Source organism: Crotalus tigris, unplaced genomic scaffold (genome assembly GCF_016545835.1).
Source record: "Crotalus tigris isolate CLP2741 ecotype Arizona unplaced genomic scaffold, ASM1654583v1 scf7180000019007.31208882:3723066, whole genome shotgun sequence".
Lineage (NCBI taxonomy): Eukaryota > Metazoa > Chordata > Lepidosauria > Squamata > Viperidae > Crotalus > Crotalus tigris.
Genome location: NW_024097321.1, coordinates 3,082,251 through 3,102,748, shown reverse-complemented (window position 1 = coordinate 3,102,748; position 20,498 = coordinate 3,082,251). Strand labels below are relative to the sequence as shown.

At 35.3% G+C, this 20,498-nt stretch overlaps 1 protein-coding gene across 3 annotated transcripts; it reads left to right on the top strand.

The window, feature by feature from the left end:
* On the top strand, window positions 1-20,254 carry LOC120314780 (WT1 associated protein). Of its 3 annotated transcripts, none has more exons than XM_039358221.1 (8): window positions 1-251; window positions 3,727-3,764; window positions 3,847-3,902; window positions 6,448-6,506; window positions 9,717-9,844; window positions 12,720-12,898; window positions 17,992-18,146; window positions 19,048-20,254. In XM_039358221.1, exons 2-8 carry the CDS (start codon window positions 3,735-3,737, stop codon window positions 19,629-19,631), a joined length of 1,191 nt encoding a protein of 396 aa, XP_039214155.1. In that variant the 5' UTR covers window positions 1-251; window positions 3,727-3,734; the 3' UTR covers window positions 19,632-20,254. The 3 variants fall into 3 exon arrangements, with proteins under 3 accessions (XP_039214155.1, XP_039214154.1, XP_039214156.1); XM_039358220.1 differs by lacking the exon at window positions 1-251 and adding an exon at window positions 386-626; XM_039358222.1 differs by lacking the exon at window positions 1-251 and adding an exon at window positions 656-1,112.
* The last annotated feature ends 244 nt before the right edge of the window (window positions 20,255-20,498 follow it).

Below are 20,498 nucleotides of genomic sequence, written 5' to 3'. Positions count from 1 at the left end.
TGCGCATCCTGACAGACGGAGGAGTAAACCGACTTGACCATTTGGCATCTCCTTACCCCCTCCCCCCGAAAATATTAATTATTCTGTCCCTTTTCCCGCTCAACGGCTGTTCGTCGCCATAGAAAGCAAAAGAAGGAAGCACCGTCCGCGCGCGGCGGTGGGAGGGGGTGAAAGAAGCAGCGGAGAAGTGTAGTTCCGACGCTGAGTGAGCGCCGCAGCGCTTGCTGCGGAGTCAGTTGCTGGCTGGACCGGTAAGTGAGGAGGCGCGAGCGTGGGAGCGAGGGGGCACGCGGGTGGTGGCAATCGCGTGGGGGTGGGGCTGGGGAATTGAGTGGCAGCGGTTGGCTCCGCGCTGCGGTGGCACTGCCTTCTGGCTGGGACGAGGCGGGAGTCGACGAAGGGGCGAGGCGGCTTTTTTCATTTCCCTCTCGGGCGCCATTTTGTAGCGCAGCGAACCAGCGAATAAAGAGCGGGCGGGAAGCGGAATGTGGCGGCGGCGGTGGTGGTGATGGTGACCGTTTCAGGGCGGTGGTTCTAGTTTTATTGATGCGACAGGACAGACCTTCCTTGGAAATATCTGGAGTGCTCTGGACACGACGCCTTTGCGGCGCCGCCATCGGCGGGAGGTGAGTGGTGGCCTACTCCTGTTCCCGCGCGAGCCGCCGCCAACTCCAGCCTTAACGAAAGACCGCAGCTCTGCGCCGGAAAGAACGAAGAAGAAGAGATTTCGAAGGCCGTCTAGTGTGCATCGGGGATCGGGCCCAAGCCCATTGCGGCAGCCCTTCGTGGGGACTGACGTCGCCACGCCTGTAGCATCTTATTGCTTGTCGCCCACCCGCCTCCTCCCGTGTTTGTTGCGATCCTCCAGAAGGCCCGTTTTAGACGGGCCACCTTGATTTTCGGGAAGAACCCGATTTGTTTACCTAAAGACGGCCATAAATCGAGGAGGGTCTAAAGCAGTGTATTCTTCGCTTGCAGAACAGTTCGAAACGAGCGTTTTTTTTTAAATTATTGTCTGAGAAGCTTGAAGTATAAATGTAAATGCGCGTTTCTGCGTGTTCGGCTAAAAATTATAAAGTCTGATAATTTATGGGAGTGTCGAAGTATTCTGAGTAAGTGGGTTGAATTGGACTCTGCATTACATGCTTATGTTTTTAAGACCTCCTTAGGTTGCAAAAAATGAAGTTTGTCAGTATTTTACAAAATACTGAAAAAGAAGTTTGTCGATATTTTATGCCTTAACAATTCTTTTCAATAAAAATAGATTATATTTCTATATTTTATTAGGAAGTTAATAGTGATTCTGGAGGAAAACCTAGTTTGGTTTACCCGTAAAACCTGAAACTGATTATAGATTTTATTATTTTTACATGCTTTGCTGAATGAACTTCATTGGTATTTTACTTGGCAGTTTTGCCATTATGCAGACAAAAGTTGTATAAAGCTTAAGATGTGATTGGCTATTTTCCACATAGCATATGACTTCAAAAATGATTTCCTCTTCCTACATTAAATTATAAATCATCTGTTTCAGCATATCCTGTAATTGGTAGAAATAGGAATTGTAGACTAGTACACTTGCAGAAGACCCAAGTTGAGGAAGACTGGAATATGTACATAGATCAGACACAGTATTTTTGTTCATTCTACAGGTTGCTTAGAAAGAATTATCATCATTGATGTGCTAGATTGCAATGAATATGTTACATGCAATGGTGGTCCAGTTGGGTATGAATAAGCTGCCCATGTAAAAATTAGTTGCATGCCCCATCATGTAGAAAGGTAGTTATTGTATTGACCAAGCTGTTCATTACAGAGTTAATATATTGGTGGTGCCTCTGCCCAGAGTACAAAACCAATATATTAATAGCAAGATTGCTTTTTTTTTTAGATTACATAGCCATGTTTATGATACAATATATTTGTACAACAGTTCATATTGATAAGTTTTTTAACAATAATTGCTATTATATCTATTTCAGTCCAGTGATTATGAGGAAAAAAAATATTTTTCGTAAAAAATTGTAGTTGGTAGTGATATACTTGGAAATAACATGCTGCTTAAAATTCACTCACTTTTTTGAAATGAGTAAAAATTGACTTAGTTAATTTAATTTCAATAAAGAGGTTGAGAAAAACATTTCATCTTAAATTGAAATTGGCTTGCTCTGTTCTATTAAGTATTAATTTGGCAGAGTTTACTATAGCATAATGTCTAACAAAACATTCTAATTTCTATTATACCTAAGAAATCTTGCATTTTTAAGGCTGTTATAGATACAACTTTGATGTCAGATCATGTTCTTACATTTTAGGGTTGTACATAAGAGATGAATGCAGTATGCAGAACAATATCTCAATTTCTAAAGTCCCTAAATCTGTTCTAAATACATCTTAGCATGCAAAGAGAAGACAATTATTATAGAATTAGAAATAATTTGATATGAAAATAGATGTTTATTTTCAATAGAAAAAAGAAAAATTCAGTAAACTACTGAATATAAACAATTACACAAAGCAGTTGTAATTAGTTTGAAACAAATTATGGAAAGTATGGGTTGATCAATTTTATGGTACTGTTAAAAAAAAAGCAGCTGTGGCTGATCCTTAAGGGGGGAAAAACCTTAAAAATAGCCAGAACTCAGTAATTGGATGGAAAATTACAATCAGGGCTGAGGGTAGACTGGGAAGTCAAAACATCCTGTGAGAAAGTAAGCCAGTTCTGTAGTGTTGCCAAAAAAAAAACCTACATTGATCTATTGAGGAATTGAGACTTATCATACAACTGCTTGCTTAGAAGGTTGTATTTCTACTTAGAAATAAGTTCAGTTGGGTTCCATATATAAAATTGTGCTTAGGGGTGTTTTAGTTTTTTGCCATTTCTAAAAATTATTTCCTCTTTGCTGATAATTTAAGTAAAGCATTATTTATAGAGTTCTCAGATTGAATTTATATGGCATTATATAAAACAACAGAATTGTTAGTTGCTGCATGCTTGTTGCCATTCTTTCATCTTTGCAACAGTCCTGTGAAATAGATCAACCTGAAAAATAGTGACTGCCTCATCTGGTAAAACTTAAGGTTTCAGAGTTCTGGTCTGATGCTGATCATTACAACTATCAATGTTCTAAAACTTTGAGCAAAATATTTTCTCTAGTATATATTTATTTAAAACATTTATATATTTGCCCATCTTATAAACAATATAGACAGCTTTCTACTAGTTGTGAAAAATGTTTGTTTTTACTATTGAATTGCCTGTGTGGTGGAGAAAAATACTAATATTTGAAAGTCAATAAATATGATCCTGGGTTGATTACTTCCTGAAATGGCAAAAATAATAAATCTTATAGGACAGAGTTATCTGTAACTGGATGAATCTGTATTATACAAACAGTAGTGAGCTTTCATGTATATATATGCATGCATTCTCAAAAATGATTTAAATGTTCATTATTGTTGAAAATAAAAGTCTTAATTATCCACAAAATGAGAAACATATTTTTACAATATAGAGCTCAATAGAGCTTAACTGATACATTTCTCAAGAGTTACAATGGCTGTACGTAAATTGTTGAAATTAAAGTTTTTACTATTTTGCGAAGCTATTTATAAAAATGTACTACATATATTCAAACTGATTGGAACTTTTATACTTTAAGGTATATGCAGATTTAGTTACATTTGTAAGAGAGTAAAATAATAATAGTGTTATTTCTTCTACAGAGTTCACAATGACTAATGAAGAACCACTTCCAAAGAAGGTAATCTGTAAACATGTACTCTACTATTACTTTTCCTTGTCAGTGGTAGATGGAATAATTCAATGAAATTATTTTTGTACAGGCCCGTCTCAATGAAACAGACTTCAAGGTTCTACCTAGAGAAGAATTGATCTTAAGGTAAAATAATGATCTATCTCATAATAGCAAAAAATACATTTCTCATATCTTACATAGAATAATTTGGATCTTCACAGTAACTTATTGTATAAGGAGGACTAATAGTGAACCATTTTTGAGTATGAAAATGTTAAGTTTAATTAAGCAAAACCAAACTTTTGGGAGAATTAAAGGCTTAAAATACTAAATTTTATAGTTTGTGATTTACTGAGATTCAAAGAAAATTTCAGAAAGACAAAAAGTAAGTATCCCATTATTTATAGGTAGTCCTTGACTTATGATCACAATTGAAACTAGAATCTTTAATCATTGAGTGAAGTGGTCGTTAGGCGAGATGTCATGTGCCTGCTTCACTCAAAGATCGCACTCCCAGTTGTGGTCATTAAGCGATCATCTGGGTAGAGAGAAAGAGCTGCCTGCTGGAGGGAGGTGACCCCACTGTCAAATAACTGCCTGCTGGAGGGAATCTGGCCAGGCAGAGTCAAAATTCTCTTGCAGACAGCCCTTTTGGTCTCAAAGACCTGCACGCCAGAGGGACTTTCCCCACATGGGTCTGAATCTGTTTGGTGAGCAGCCCTTTCACTCAAAGAGACTGGCTGAGAAAGATATTTGCAGACAACTCCCCAAAATAAGGGCATCCTCTGATTTCTGTGGTTTGGCTGCAAATTCTTTGTGCTGAAACCTTGTTTGGATCTCAGGGCAGACCTTTTTTAGCTGGCGCCCAGAAACCAGAGGGAGTTCTCTTAGCAGGCAGTAATGGCTTTCCCTGCCGGCTTCCCTGTTGACTTTCTAGGGAAGCTATCACAGAAGTTTGCAAATGGAGAGCGAATGGTTGTGAGGTGCTTGGCAACCAGTTGTAAATGTGAACAGGTTATCAAGAGCCCAGATTGCAATCGTGTGATGACCATAACATCAGATACAGCTCATTAGTCCTTTTGCTCAGCACTGTCATAATTTTGAATGGTCACTGAACAAATGGTCATTAAGCAAGAATTACCTGCAGTTTGATCCAAACTCCTACTCTTTTGATCATGTGGCCCTAGCCATTTTTGGTTTATCTCTAAAAAAAAAAATCAATGTTCATAGGGTTCAGTTTGAAAGAGGTCCTTTGAAATGTGAATTCACAAATATAGGGTCGTTCTGTAGTGTGTTAAAGCAGCTGTGTTTTATGAGTTTGTACAATTGCTGCATGGAGGCTTTTGAAGTACAGGCCTGAAAACATCAAGAATATTTTGAAGCATCTCTTCTAAATCAAATCTGAAGTGCTTCATAATTCTCCTGATTAATATTTGAATTGAAGACTGCCAGGAGAGCTAAGAGCTATTGCTAGATGAAGACTTTGAAAAAGACAACTTGGAAGAAGGCAGTGACAAGCCACTTGCTAAAGAACACTACGTGGAAGTGTCTATAAAGTCACCAGGACAAAAGGATTATTCAATCAAATCTTTACCCATTTAAAGGATATAGGGTCCACATCTTGCACTAGGCTATTGTTTCTAGTAATCTGGATTTATATAACAACACACAATTATTATCTCATGCATGATAATTTGGAAAGCACAGTGGTTAGATTTGCACATTGCACTCAGCCAAAACAAGTGATTTAATGCAGGTGTAGGAATCCTTTTTTCTTTGCATATCTGAAATTAGTTTAAAGGTGCAAGTATGTTCATGTAATATATATTCGGGTTGGGCTATACAAGCACGGGAAAAATCTCAATTCAGTTTACAATTTAGTGACCTTGACCCAGTTGTTTATAGCAGTATCCCCAGTCTTTTTGACACGAGGGACCAGTTTTGTGGAAGACAATTTTTCCATGGACTGGGGGGGGGGGGATGGTTTCACTTTTGCTTGCTTGCCACTTACTCCAGCTGTGCAGCCTGGTTCCTAAGAGACCACGGATCAGTCTGGGGATTGGGGACCCCGGTTTAAAGAATTATTTTTGCCCCATCTTCTGCCCTAATAGGTGATTAAAAACAGTTAACAATTTCACTGAACCATTGAAATCTATTAATTTGCAAGGATAGAAAAGTATGGGGAGATAAGGCAAATGATTTTGTTGTAGGCCATATTTATCTTTTGATTTTCAGTTATGTCTTTATTTTCCTTTTTCCTTACTTCTTTTCTGCATTTTCCATTATGTTGCTTATCCCCTGAAAAAGATTGGTGTAATGGGTATGTAGATAAGTATTTCAGCCAGAGATAAAAATACTGAAAAAGATAAAAATTATTACAGTTAACTGTAAACCTGTTCAAACAGTATTGCCTCTGCATTGGCTCACACGTTAAGGTAATTATGTAGTTTGTTTTTGGCTTAAGATGATGTGCAAATTCACAAGAGAGGATTATTTTTAAAAAACAGACTACAATTTGAAATAGGGGCTTGTTGGTATGTTTCCTGTAGCTGCTTAGGGTGTTCTTGGGTATACGTACCTTATAATGAAAAGTAATTAAAAGTATTTAATGAAAGCTGTAAGGTGGATTTAATCATATACTTCTATTTATCATATATGCAATTCAGAAATGTTTTTCTTTCTTCGTTAGATGGAAGCAGTATGAAGCATACGTGCAAGCTCTTGAGGGCAAATACACTGATCTAAACTGTAAGTTGAAAATCAGCTGAATATATAATTAGATCCTGCCATATTTTTTGAAAAACAGAAGTAATAATTAATAATAATTAAAAAAATGAGTTTTTTAGAAGTGAATTATTAGACAACATATGGGCATAGCAACTAAAATATATTCCTACGGTTATACATTTTTAAGTAAGTTTGAACCTATTTATTCACAAATTGGGAACTTAATTTTATCACCTGCTTGAGAAAGATTATATACTAATACCATCAGTATATATTGAAGCAAGTTGTAGTAAGTAGTTTCTAGCTGATCTTTATCTTTCAAAGTAATTGATTAATAGTTTTTCCTAAAGCTAATTTAGAATCACATACAGTTAAAAGGATCAGTGATTAGAAGCTAATATCTGAACTATTTGTGCAAATTTTTTTAAAAACTTACTGGGAAAAGGAGATAAAGTATCTAGCATAAAACTGATACAGGTAGTTCTCGCTTAACAACCATTTGTTTAGTGGCTGTTCAAAGCCATGACTGCTGAAAAAAGTGACTTAGGAAAGGTCCTTGCATTTAGAACCATTGCACTATCCTCGCAGTCACGTTACTGTGACTGCAGTGCTTGGCAACTGTTGCACATTTATAAATCATGTCATCCTCCAGTCACGTGATCATTTGTGATCTTTCCAGCTAGCTTCTGACAGACATAATCAATGTGGGACTGGAGGTAGGTCAAAAATTGCAGTCACTTGATGTCTCTCACTTAACCATCACAGGTGATTCACTTAATGACTGTGACAAAAAAGTTTGCAAAATCAGGTGCGGTCACATGATGCAGAACATAATGACTGCACTGCTTTATTAAAAATGTTTTGGTTCAGATTGTGGTTATAAATTGAGGACTACCTATACTGAATCTCTAATGATACATTAAAGTTTTTACACTATGTCTGAATCAGTGATTAGTGATATGAAATTATGAAACGCTTTCCCTTGGACATATTCATTAGGCCAGATATTTTTTCTGTAATATTGTTCAGTTCATTAGAATGTGTAAAAAACAAAACCCAAACCATGTTACTCTGAATACATTTATTGAAGCAGGGCTTTGTGAATTTCAGATATTTGCATAAATATTTTCTTAGTAGACATGTGATAGATGTGTACACAGTAGTTCACACAACTGATCTGATTTTTCCACCTGTTTTGTGATAATTGTAAAGTGAAACCACGTGTTAAAAGTAGCATGTTTTTAAATTTCATTATTTTATAGTTAAAGCTTTTTTGGGGGGATTATCCCTTTTGGATAGTCATTTCCTTATAATGTATCCATGAAAGCACTGCTTGCTTGATAGTACATTTTAAATGTGTTGTAATACATGTATTTTCATTAAGCATGATTTATATTTCACTTTCTAATTCTTAAATTGATATAGGGCAACTTTTATATTACTACTTGGCTCCTCTATGTGTTTTATTGAACAAGAGCAGTGACATGTTATTCTTGTACAGACAAACTTAGTATGTAAACAATACATAAGATAATCTAATTATTAAACAGTCTGTAGAGCATCAACAGACTTTAGGACTATGTTTTTCTTCCTTTGGATAATCAAACTTGTTTACTTCTGATTTAACTACTTTCAAGAAGAAACCTTCATAGAATAATTAGATTGTTAAGCTGTGATATATTTTTGGGATTTGAGTTTAGGTTATTTTAAATTACTCATCCTTGTCCCAGAACTATCCCTCTAGGGAGAAAACATTGGCTTCACTGGGATTAATACTGGAAACAATAATTAGGGACTGACAGCTGTGTTCATAGACATGCAATGCCTCTAGAGTTTCACAAATTTCACTATTTTTTGTACCAAAGAAAGTTGCTTCCTTTTCCTTAACATGAATCTAGTCAAAATTCAAAGTAAAATGCAACTAGAAGAAAATTCTGACAGCATGTATTATTGATGCTTTTGTGCTTGATGTAGAATTGATAGGTGCGAATGAGCAGATTATAGTTTGTAGCTCTTCACATTTTCATACAATAGGCATGTCCAACTTCTCGGCTTGCCTGGGTCGCACTGAGTGAGAAGGAATTGTCCTGGACCACATATGAAATATATAGTTAATGTATATAAATGCATATATTAATGTTAAACATTGATGATCTTGTGGGGCCAATTGTCCAAGGCCATGGTTTGGATACAATGATCATACAATGATCTATCTGTAACAGAAACCTGTTACAGTTGTAACCCATGAGAGAGAGTACACTGTCAATAAGGACCCTGTATAGTTTATTTGTTGCTTCCTTTAAAATGGAACTAGTTGCTTTTTTCCCATGGGTGTAAAAGATTGTCATAAATTTGCAGGTGATTTTATGACATTAGGTCATAGAAGAAGGATTACGACAGACTCATATAACATGCATACACTGTCATTCCACTACTACCATGTTTCCCTGAAAATAAGCCCTAGCTTGATTTTGGGGGGTGGGCCTAATATAAGCCCTAACCCAAAAGTAAGCCCTAGTTTTGGGGCGAGGCACACCTAAAAATCAAGCTAGGGTGGAGGTGGAGGGGTGGAGCTGCCCCACGCACCCCACACCCACTTACTTTGCAGCCAGGCCTCTCCTTGTTGGCCCACTTCTTCTGTGGCATTTTCTGCAACCAGGCTTACATTTCTCAGTCACAGGTCTTTCCGGAAGGCCACTGCAGCCGAGAACACAGCTGTGGATGAATCCATAGCTCGGTTCTCGGCTGCAGAGGTCTTGCAGGTTCTTGGCTGACTACAAAATGCAGGCCGGACTGCAGCTGCAGAATGAAACTACTCCTTCGGCCCCAGAAGAAGTGGACCGGCTGGGTGGGACTATCAGTGCCAGAGGTGAATATAAAAGATACCCCTCCCCCCGAAAATAAGAAATGCTTCTTTTGAAGGCAAAGAAAACAAATAAGACCCGGTCTTATTTTTCAGGAAATACTGTATTATCTACTGTTATTTTGTGAATTTTTAAAAGGCCAATAGAAAATAGCCATAAGCTGAATTTTATTGTGGTCTTATCTATACTATCATAGAAGCTATATCTTTCTTATATTTCCTTCCAAAAGGGAATATATTTATGATTCACATTATTTTGTCTTTGTTTTGTTTAGATACCACTTGTATCTTACTGTTTATCTTTTTGTCTTACTATTTTGAAGGTTTCTGGTAATAAACCTTGTAATTGCTTCCCTTTTTAACACTAGCCAATGATGTAACTGGATTGAGAGAATCCGAAGAAAAACTGAAGCAGCAACAACAAGAATCTGCTCGAAGGGAAAATATCTTGGTGATGCGACTAGCAACTAAAGAACAAGAAATGCAAGAGTGTACTGTAAGTGAAATTAATTAAATCATCTGAGACTGTTGAAATCTATTGATTTGGCTTTGAATGCTTTAAACAGAATTCTGTTCATTTGTTGTGCTAATTATTCCTGTTAGCATGGTTTGAATTTTTATACTTTTATCAAAAGCCTGTTATAGTGATGTAAAATATGTTGACATATTACTAATTTTTCAAAGAGTTGTGAGCTACCATAGTTCAATAACGTCCCTTAATATAGATGACAATGATTACAAAACATTCAATACAGAGTTCCAGTATATTGATCACTAACATTAGAGAACCTATAAATACCACTAATTTGTATTACACAATTCTGTTGCAATGTTCATATAAATCTAAAAATAAACTTGCTTTTTCTTTTTGTTTGAGATGGTAATGAGATTGTGTGCAGCCTCGAGTCTCTGTTTCAAAGTCCTTAAGTCAGCTCCAACTACACTACTAAAATTTGATAGAAAATTCTGGTGTGTTTTCTCTGTCCATTTAGAGACTACAAGTAGTCGGTGTAACAAACACAATTGGAGCATACAGTGAAAGCTGGAAATCACATGACTGCACTATGCTTTCCTTTTCTCCACTCCACTGCCCTTTGGAATCCTCACCCAAATGGCTGTGGCATAGGGAGCTCAAAACTGACAAGACTAATCTGTTTCTCACCCTCCACTTTTGTTTGTGTCCTAACCATTCTCCCACAATCTGACTGAAGGGCACCGGAAAGATGTAAATGTGGGTATTGGTCATAATTTATTTTTCAGCATCATAATTTTGAATGATCTATAGTAAATTCAAATTAACCCTAGTAAATTCAAGTTATACAACATTTGGCAAATCTACTTCCAGTCTTAAAATGTACTTTGGGAACAGCCTTGAAAATAGGCCTAACTCTGGATTTTTGATAAATGTAGTTCTTGCCTACCAGTAGTAGACAATAAAGAGAAGGATATCCGTTTGTAGTTAGGTAATATTACTGACGTTCCAAATAAGTGATGGATATCTAGAGATAATGTAGAAAGATTCAGGCATAATAGTCATTCATTTCAGTACTTAGTGATGGTAAGAGGAATAAAAATTCCACTCCCCTTAATGAAACACTTCACATAGTTTTATTTAATTGGTGATCACTAGGATTTCCTGTCCAGTTAGTGAAAGTTAACAGAAAAAACTGGAATAGCTTTTGGTATTCCGTGATAGTGCTAGCATGAAAATTTGTTGCCGGTGATTCTTGTAGAATTTACCGTACTGTTCGTCTTCTAGTCAAAGCTGTATTTTATTACTGTTCAGTCCACTAATCCATTATAATCCATGATCCATTATAATATTACACACATGTATGCACAACTCTCTACTGCATTTCATGTATTTGTTGAGCATTCCCATTTTCTCAATAGATGCTTATAAAACTTGAATGCAGTACATGCTTGTAAAGCATTCACATTTTTGTTGCAACTTATACTAGATGAATATAGCTCACTTTTGTTTATAGAATTATCTGAACTCCCATATGTTTAAGCCAAAATTCTTGATAGTTTTAGTTAATTAGAATAAAATCCTACTGATTGCTTAATGCATCTGGTAGATTGTGGTCTATGTGTCTCTCTTGTACCTTAATTGTTGCTCTCTAGCATCTCAATACTATAACATTGAAATTCAGCAGTAAAATGGCCAGTTTGTTGTCTGTCTGTCTCTCTCTGTGTGTCTGTGTATTTTCTCAAAAATAATGGTGGAAAATGGAGTGGGACACTTCTTAGATGTGTGTCCCCTCACCTTCACTGCTGAAATTTTACCACTGAATTTTAGCAACACATGTGTTTTGGTAAGAGTTGGGTAATTTTTAACAATGGAAATGGAAGAGTTTTCCTGAAGAGGCTTCTTTATTCTCACCATAAACTCCTATCCTCAAAACCGGGAAAAGTTGAAAAAGTTATTCTGACCCGTTTTGATGTCACCAACTTTTCAGTGATACCATCTGCAATCCTCTAGCTTATTTGGATAGTTCCAAAACTGGACAAATGAAGATATAAGTCCACTGGAGTTTCTTGCGATCATATCTTGCTATGTTTAATTCTTTTGAGTTTCTAATTGTCAGCAACCCTAATGTTGAGAATTTGTGATTTTTGAGGACAACGTTTATTGCATTAGTACGTTTCTCTAAAATTTCATTTTCACTACAATAGCTCACTGAATAATAAATACTATATACTGGAATAAGTATAATTGGAACTCACCATTACAATAATTAATTCTGCCTCACTAAAATCAAAACTTACATTTCTTTTCTCATAGTGTGTAAGAATTAGCTTTTAGAATTCTAAAAGTCTTAAGTACCAAAGATATAGATTTATTGACCAACCAGGTATTTGTAATCTCTAATGAGTAGAAATAGTTTTTTCAGGTTATGAGATGTTGCCCTCAGTAAAAACTAAACTTCATAAAAGATTGTAAATTGCTCAGTTTAAAAATTGTTTAAATGCTGTTAATATTTATAACTCTTGATTTTATAAAATTACAAATAGTATATATAAAAGTTATCATACCACAAATTTTATCAGGGTTGGTGGTTGAAAAAAATAAGATGATGGAAGTATTGCCATTATACAATCTCTGCCCCTTTTGTGCATGCGTCAGTAATGCATACACATGCAGGAAGGGAGATGTATTGCAGTGCCATTTCTTAAATTTGTGACTAGTACATGAATGGTTGTATGAATTGTTATGGTGTTTATAGCACCCTATATAAATTCTGTCACATAATTTCAGAGTTCATTTTTATTTTCTATTAACATCAGTACAAAAGAAAGGGTTATTTTTCAGATTGTGTGTACCCATGATAGTATATATTGACTTAATATTTCTTTCCTTCCTGCAGAATCAGATACAGTACCTCAAGCAAGTCCAGCAACCAAGTGTTGCTCAACTGAGATCAACAATGGTGGACCCAGCCATCAACTTGTTTTTCCTAAAAATGAAAGGTGAACTGGAACAGACTAAAGACAAACTGGAACAAGCCCAAAATGAACTGAGTGCCTGGAAATTTACACCTGATAGGTAAACAAAACATACTCCCCAGTCAAGACTTCCCTGACAGAGAATGCTTTGGTGGGACAACCACGTACTCGTTTCCACACCAAGACTCAGACGTTTTGAGCCAAAAACTACATTTTATTCTGTCCAGCTTGTATTGCTTAATGTAAAACTTATCAGATGAACCTTGTGTTTCAGCTTTTCCCCCCCTTTGCTTCAGAGGCCTGACAGCGTCGGACTGTTCTGAAGAAGTGGCCACCACAGAAAATGTGTACTTTCTAGAACATGTAGACACTTGCAAAGTGGTTCTGTTTGAAGAAAATGAGGGAGAAGCAGAAGTCTAAAGTCTGTGGCACACTATGTCTACAGACAAATTGGAGGAGAACCTAGAGATTTTAAATCATGAATTGATCATATCAAATTCCAGTAAAACATATAAGTGGAATGTGCTTCGCTCTTAATCCTAAACCTAGTGATGTAGAGACTGATTAAGTCAGTTTTGCCATTAAGACTGTGGACTTCCTCCTTGTTCACTGAACTGCTGGGTCAAAACTCAAATGAGGTGAATTTTGTTTAAATCACATTTTTTGATAATCAGCTGTGAGAACATACACACACTCAAGTGTTGGTTTGCTTAGCATTTGGGCTTTATAGGAATTCAGTGAAACTTGTCATGGTTTGGATTAACAAATTATTCTGTGGATGGCTGGTAAAATGTAAATTCCTAAATCTAGTGCTGTACAAACATAGATGCAATTTAATTACCAATTTTTATATTGTTGAACAGTTGTATACATGTGAATCTCAGCTAGAATATATAAACAAAAACTAGTTGCGATTCCTATCCAATTCTTGATAGTATAAAAGTGCCATATATAATATTATCCTGAGAAAACATACGCAAACTATACAAGGCATACCAGAGTCAGTTGCCTAGCTAGCATGATGCATTTGTATATCTAGTTCCATATAAAGCTGCACTCTTCTTTAAACTGTGCGTTAAAATAGGTAATGTCAAGTAATTGAGAGACACAGCTGGCTGAACCACTGTATGAAACTCCACTGAAATATGAACATAGAAGAATGGAGAACAGGCTGCTACCATGTTTTATCCTGTTCTCTGAAAGAAAGATAATGTCAAAGCTTATTGCATACATCCCATCGGTTTACATCAGTTCAAACTCATTGGTACTGTCTGGCGCCATGTCACGTCTAAGTGATTTCTAGGAATAGTTGTATTGGACATTTCAGTATTCTCAGGATTACAGCGGAAAGGCTTCTAAAATTACTTGTTTTGTCTTAATACTTGTATAGTCTTCTCTGGTAGGTTGAAAAAATTGAGGACTATTGCATAGGAAATCTCAACTGGACATAATATAATAATTCCAGCATTCCACATTCAGTAATTAATCTAAAACAACCATTCTATGAAATGCATATACCTGTGATAAAATTATTTCAACCTAAAAATGTGATAGTATACAAATCATGGGTATTTCATCAAAATGGAAAAAACATTCACACTAATTCAGGCTTTTGAAGATCGTCTTGGTAGGATGGTATGGAAGATCTTTTAAAGGTCTATCATCAGAACTGAGGTAAGATTTCTGCAGAGAAAAGTATCTTAAAATGTTACACTTGTCTTTGTAAAACTTGTTGAATGTATAATCAGAAAATCATTCTTCATAGGTATGTTTTGTGTCCTACATATTGCCTGTAAATTCCCAGCTTGATCAGATAATATTTAGAAGGAAAGACAGTGTAGTGTTCAGTTTCAATAAATCCAGTTCATTTTAAGGTGCATTTATTTTGTTTGCACTCAAAATAGACCCCTGCCATTTAAAAAATGGTTTCAGAAAATGACTAAGTTGTAGTCTTAATTGAATCTTTGATATGCACATAATCAAATTAATAGATTAATTAAGATAAGTGTGAAATTGGTACTTTTAAGTACTCAAGTAGTTATACTTATTTTCCTTTATTGTTTCTATGAATTTGTTCCTTAAACTGATGGCTTTTATATGCTTTGAACTGCAATACTTAATACCCCTAGCTACCCTATATGAGAGATAGAAACAAATTTTTAGAATATTTTAGAGACAAAAAACTCAGAGGCTCCCAGTTTGAAAGCATTTGGTTCAAGAGATGTGTTAATTTATTGTTTTTGAAATATTTTCCTTAAGTTGTTTGTCTTCTGTGTGCTGCCATAATTTATTTCTGATCTTATGCTTCAAAATGGTAGTGTACTTTTCTACACTGTGAAAGTGATTCTAAAGTGCTAAGGAAAGAATATTCTTGTATCTGCATATAATTTTTGTAGATCCTATGTCTTTGCAAGTTTGTGCTCAAAATCTTACCTTTTTTCAACAGTGTTTTAAGAATTGTATTGCATTCCCCTTGTTTACAGGCCTTTGAACTGCAGCAAGAGAAAATCATTCTTTATAGTATGAACGTGAATAGGAATAAGATACAATATTGGTGTTTCATTAGATAACAATAATAGTTCGAAATTGTATTTGGTTTTTGAAATTTTAAGATAGTCTTTCTTGACATCCTCCAAATGCTTTGGACAACGTAAAATTGTATTGCCTACATTAATTAATGTGTTTTTTTGCTTATCTCAGCCACTTATAAATTAACTTATAAGTTAGTATACATCAAATTTACTTCAAATTACAAAACTTAGAATGTTTGCCCTAAGGTATAAAAAAACTTTTAAATGTTCCTTAGAGTCTAAAAATTTGGCATTTATGTATTTTGTTAGTGGTAAATCTATAGTAGCCAAATTTCTTAAGGGCAAAGATCAGGATCCAAAAAAATCATCCACTTAATTCCAAAAATTTAGGGTTGGTATGTCTTTTTCCCATGAACGGAAGTCTATTAACCTTCATAAAATGCTGCTTTTTGAAGAATGTTTAATATTCAATGAAGGTTGCTATTTAAAAAAAATCTGAGGCATATTCAAAATGTTGGCATATCTAAAACAGCTTTTGGGCTATTAGCCAAATTTTGGGTGCAATTCAAGTTGTTTATGTATGAGAAACAAACAAAAAAGCTAGATATCCTGTAATATGTAATACATATATTTTTGGAGGCCAGGATACCATACATGTACAGTATATGCACTGTTGGGACATTATGCTGTATTTACAGTTTTCCTGTAGAAAAATAATTTATGTAGGAAGCTACTTTGTATAATATCTTTGTGTCAGTCTACTAGAAAGTACTGTTGAAGTGTCAGATAAAAAAATGGGATAATTTAATAATTCTGCATTGACTTACAATTTTGAAACAAGTACTTACTAGATTTGTTTAAAAAAAAATCCACTGGAAGAATGCTGAAATTAGCTTACTTAGATTATGTGATCAAAACTTCAAATATATTTGCTGAGCTCAGAAAATTGGCATGACATTGCAAATGATAATTTCCTAATAGAAAAAAAACTAAATTGGGATTTTAATTTTGATGGTCTGTTAAGCCATGTTTCTCTTTCAAAATGATATGTGTAAGTTATCTTCCAATAGTTTAATGTGCTTATTATGTTGAAAAGGTGCTTTCTTGCATTATTAAGCTTTTAGGATAGTCATTTTGCTTTCTATTGGTGCTTTTGGCCAGATCATAACTTAAGAATTTTTAAAAGGGTTTATATTAAATCATACCATTGGTTTACCCAGCTAGAGATTTTAAAATTAGCTTAAATCTAAAATAATTTTGCCAACGTTTGCTGCTTCATTACTAAGTTATCATTCCATTATATAGTTTTTAGCATATGTAATAAACTATAAAATAGTTTATCAAATAGAAAATAGTTCTAAGTTCAATACCACAATTCAAGAAGGATGTTGACAGATACACACACACACACACGGAATGATAAAATTGATAAGTGATACCAAAGTTCCATGAGGTAAAAGCCTTTAGCCTAAAAGGGCAATTTGAAATGTGATATATTGTTTTCCCATATTTGAAGAACTTTTATATAGGTCACATTTTCAGTTACTCTAGAGCAGGGGTAGGCATCCTTGGCTCTTTTATGACTCATGGACTTCAGTTCCCAGAATTCCTGAGCCAGCATGGCTCAGCTTGGAAACCTCTCCCTTTCCCCTCAGCAGGGCTGGCTCGGGAATTCTGGGAGTTGAAGTCCTCGAGTCATAAAAGAGCCAAGGTTGCCTACCTCTGCTCTAGAGGTTTAGGCTTGAACCAACAAGTTCAAATGATAATCCAAGAAAGATTTCAAACATTAGAAATAAATTCCTGATTATATAAAATGTTAAGCTCTGAAAACTTCATTCCTCTTATATGTTTTAGGCAGAAGCTGGAGATTTGTAGGAATGGATTTCCTGGCAAAAAAAGAGCAAGCAATGAATTATAAGTAAAGCAAGTAACTAAATTGGTCTAGGAGCAGCAGTTAACTTATACTATTGGCAGTGATTACTGATGCATTTACAAAGTTTTATTATAACTTTCATATTACTCTTATATTTGTCTATGGCAGTGTGACTTATTCCTAGATAGCTGACAGCCTTATAGGTAGGTGATGCTGCTTCTGTTAGCATAGGCTACTTAGAGTGGCTCAGCGTGCAGAAGAGCTTTACTTTGCCAGAAACACTGCTTGTAATCGCTCGAGACTAGAGCAGAATACCTGGCATGAGACCAATAGAGACATGAAATAATTTTCAAACTTTTTGGGGGAGTGATTTCAAATTTGTATAAGTTTGAAGATACGGAGTTAAGGCTTACAGACATGACTAAGCTCTTCATTATATAAATCATTTGTGTTTTTCTATTCCTAGAAACCAAAAATTGGATGTTGCCGTTTTCATCATTTCTACCCATACTTTATTACTGAGTCCAGTTTCTATTGAAATTGTCCAGTCAGAAGATAAAAGCAATAAATATCTTTTGATCATAATTATAGTTTATTAAACTATAGAATCTTGCCTTTCAGCTTGACCACGTGGGGCCAGAAGACCAATAAACAATGTTCAATGGCAACTAGCAGCAAGATACTTTAGAAAGATGTGTTACAGAAATAGTGCTCCCAGTGGCAGCTTTTATCAAGGGAGATGAAAGAAAATTGTCTTCATTTTATGATAGATGGCTCTTTCCTTTACAGCCAAACAGGCAAAAAGTTAATGGCGAAGTGTCGAATGCTTATCCAGGAGAATCAAGAGCTTGGAAGGCAACTGTCCCAAGGACGTATTGCACAACTTGAGGCAGAGTTGGCTTTACAGAAGAAATATAGTGAGGAGCTTAAAAGCAGTCAGGATGGTAAGGGATTTTTAAAAAAGAAAATAGAGAATTGCATTGTATTTGCGTAGGCTTCAAAAGTCAAACTGTGTGGGTGATATACATTTTTACTATGGAGCACATTTAAATGTTCTGAAAGGGATTTCAAACTCATCAAACCTGCACAACTAAATGGTAACGGTGAGAATTAAGCATATGAATTTTTCACATAATAATTACAGTAAGTTTAATTTTAAATTGGATGGTTCTGTCCTCTGCAAAAGTGTTCTTTTCTATTGAACAAAATCATAATGCAAACATAATACAAAACTATACAAATGGAGGGAACTGTGTAGGAGATGGCCGATGGGTAGCCTAGAATTTATAAAAGAAAAAACAAAAACATTTTTTTGCAGAAAGGTAGAAAATATCTTGCTAATACCAGTAAGCAAATTTTATTTTAGGATTTGTAGATCAGTTTTGGACAGAAAAGATGCATTGCTTAACTCAAAGTAATTGGAAGCAGCAAGGTATATGTAGCCATTTAGATAAACAGATTCACCACTGGGACTTTTGGATATCTGTTGTCCTTTTCATAAATGTATTTTTCATGTATTTCTACTATGCTAAATTTAGGCATAATTGCAAAAATCTGTTTACAAGCTTTACCAAAGGTTTAAACAAAACAAAGGATTATGATGGAAATTAAAATAGGGATTAAAATTTACATTTAAAAAATATTCTGTTGGAACTTTGTGTTGCTCACAGGTGCGTGTGTGCAGGCAAAGAAAATTTACATGAAATTCTTTTAGAGGGCCATGATGAAATATGTTTAAGATCAAGTAAGCTATTAATGTATGAAACAGCATGTTAGTTAAGCTGGGTTTGAAGAGACAGCTACTACTTATTAAGTATGTGCTCTAAATTGTTTTTCTTCATATAGAACTGAATGATTTCATCATCCAGCTTGATGAGGAAGTAGAAGGTATGCAGAGTACCATTCTAGTTCTACAGCAGCAATTGAAAGAGACTCGCCAACAACTGGTTCAGTATCAGCAGCAGCAGTTACAAGTTTCAACTCCAGGTACCAGCCGGACTCCATCTTGTGAAATTACAGATCAGGGAGAAACCATGAGCAAAGATTGCAGTCGCCTGGCCAATGGACCAAGTAATGGCAGCTCTTCCCATCAGAGGACAGCTGGGCCTGGTTTTTATAGAGAAGGTAGTGGAACAGAGGATGATTTTCCACCCTCACCAAGCAATGGTAATAAGCTTTCCAACCACTCTGAAGATAGAACTGGCAGAGGATCTGGTAGTTATATAAATCAACTCAGTACTGGGTACGAAAGTGTAGACTCTCCCACTGGTAGTGAAAATTCTCTTACTCACCATTCAAATGATACAGACTCTAATCATGATCCACAAGAGGAGAAAACAGTCAGTGTGAAAGGTAACAGAACTTCGGGGTCTCGTCATATTCAGAATGGTTTGGACTCTAACGTAAATGTGCAGGGTTCGGTTTTGTAACCTTTTTCTGCAAAAAAAAAAAATTTTTTATAGTGTCACTTAATTGGGAGGAGAAACTGTCCAGAACTGTTTAAATTAGTGCATATATGTCACAATTCTGCCTTTGTGGTTTTCTGCTTCAATACCTCTGCCACTTCTGAAATTTTAACAATTGATTACGTTGAATGTTGCTAAAAGGATGTTTGTGTAAGCTCAAGGTATATTTTGAGTTAATGTGAAGTTGAAAATGGAATTTTATTTCCAGGTATAACACAATGATGTCTGTACAAATCTGTGTATATCTAGAACTTGTGCTGTGTAAGGGCATTCTTTACTCATACTGTTTATAACATTCAAAACTTTGTCATAATAGTTGTGGGTTAATGACTGCCAAGTTTGCCCAGTACAGTAGTTTTCTAACTAAAATAAACTTGGTGAGGGAGTCCTATAGTAGTTTGTGTTCCACTTTTGCCACTATGCATCTGTGTGTTCTCTTTAGGTGACAGAATGTTTAAGAATTTTGTGTGCATAGTTACTCAGTTTTAAGAACTGTTGTATCCTGTTAATGCATATTGCTCTGTGACTCCAATATTATCTTACCTGTACTGACCAAACCCAAATAAAATTTTTAATAATGTAATTTATTTGATACTGCTGCATTTATTTATTCAGCATTGGATTGTTCTTCACTGCCATTTTCTGCAGAGTTCTTTATAAAATCTTTTAAAAAAATATTTAATATACTGAATAAGTTGGAACAAATGATGGATCTTGCATTGATGTTCTTACATGATGAAAGTGATGCAGCCTACTCTCTGGACAGAAAGAGGAAATAAAAACAATAACAAATACAAGTATTGAAAATATTCCATATCTGAAATCCTTAGT

What these genes read in the sequence shown, in the direction of transcription:
- LOC120314780 (XM_039358221.1), top strand. Translation starts at nt 3,735, where the DNA reads ATGACTAATGAAGAACCACTTCCAAAGAAG. An exon ending in TGGAAATTTACACCTGATAG is followed by an intron (nt 12,899 to 17,991) that starts GTAAACAAAACA and finishes TTTCCTTTACAG; the next exon opens with CCAAACAGGCAAAAAGTTAA. An exon ending in GCTTAAAAGCAGTCAGGATG is followed by an intron (nt 18,147 to 19,047) that starts GTAAGGGATTTT and finishes TTCTTCATATAG; the next exon opens with AACTGAATGATTTCATCATC.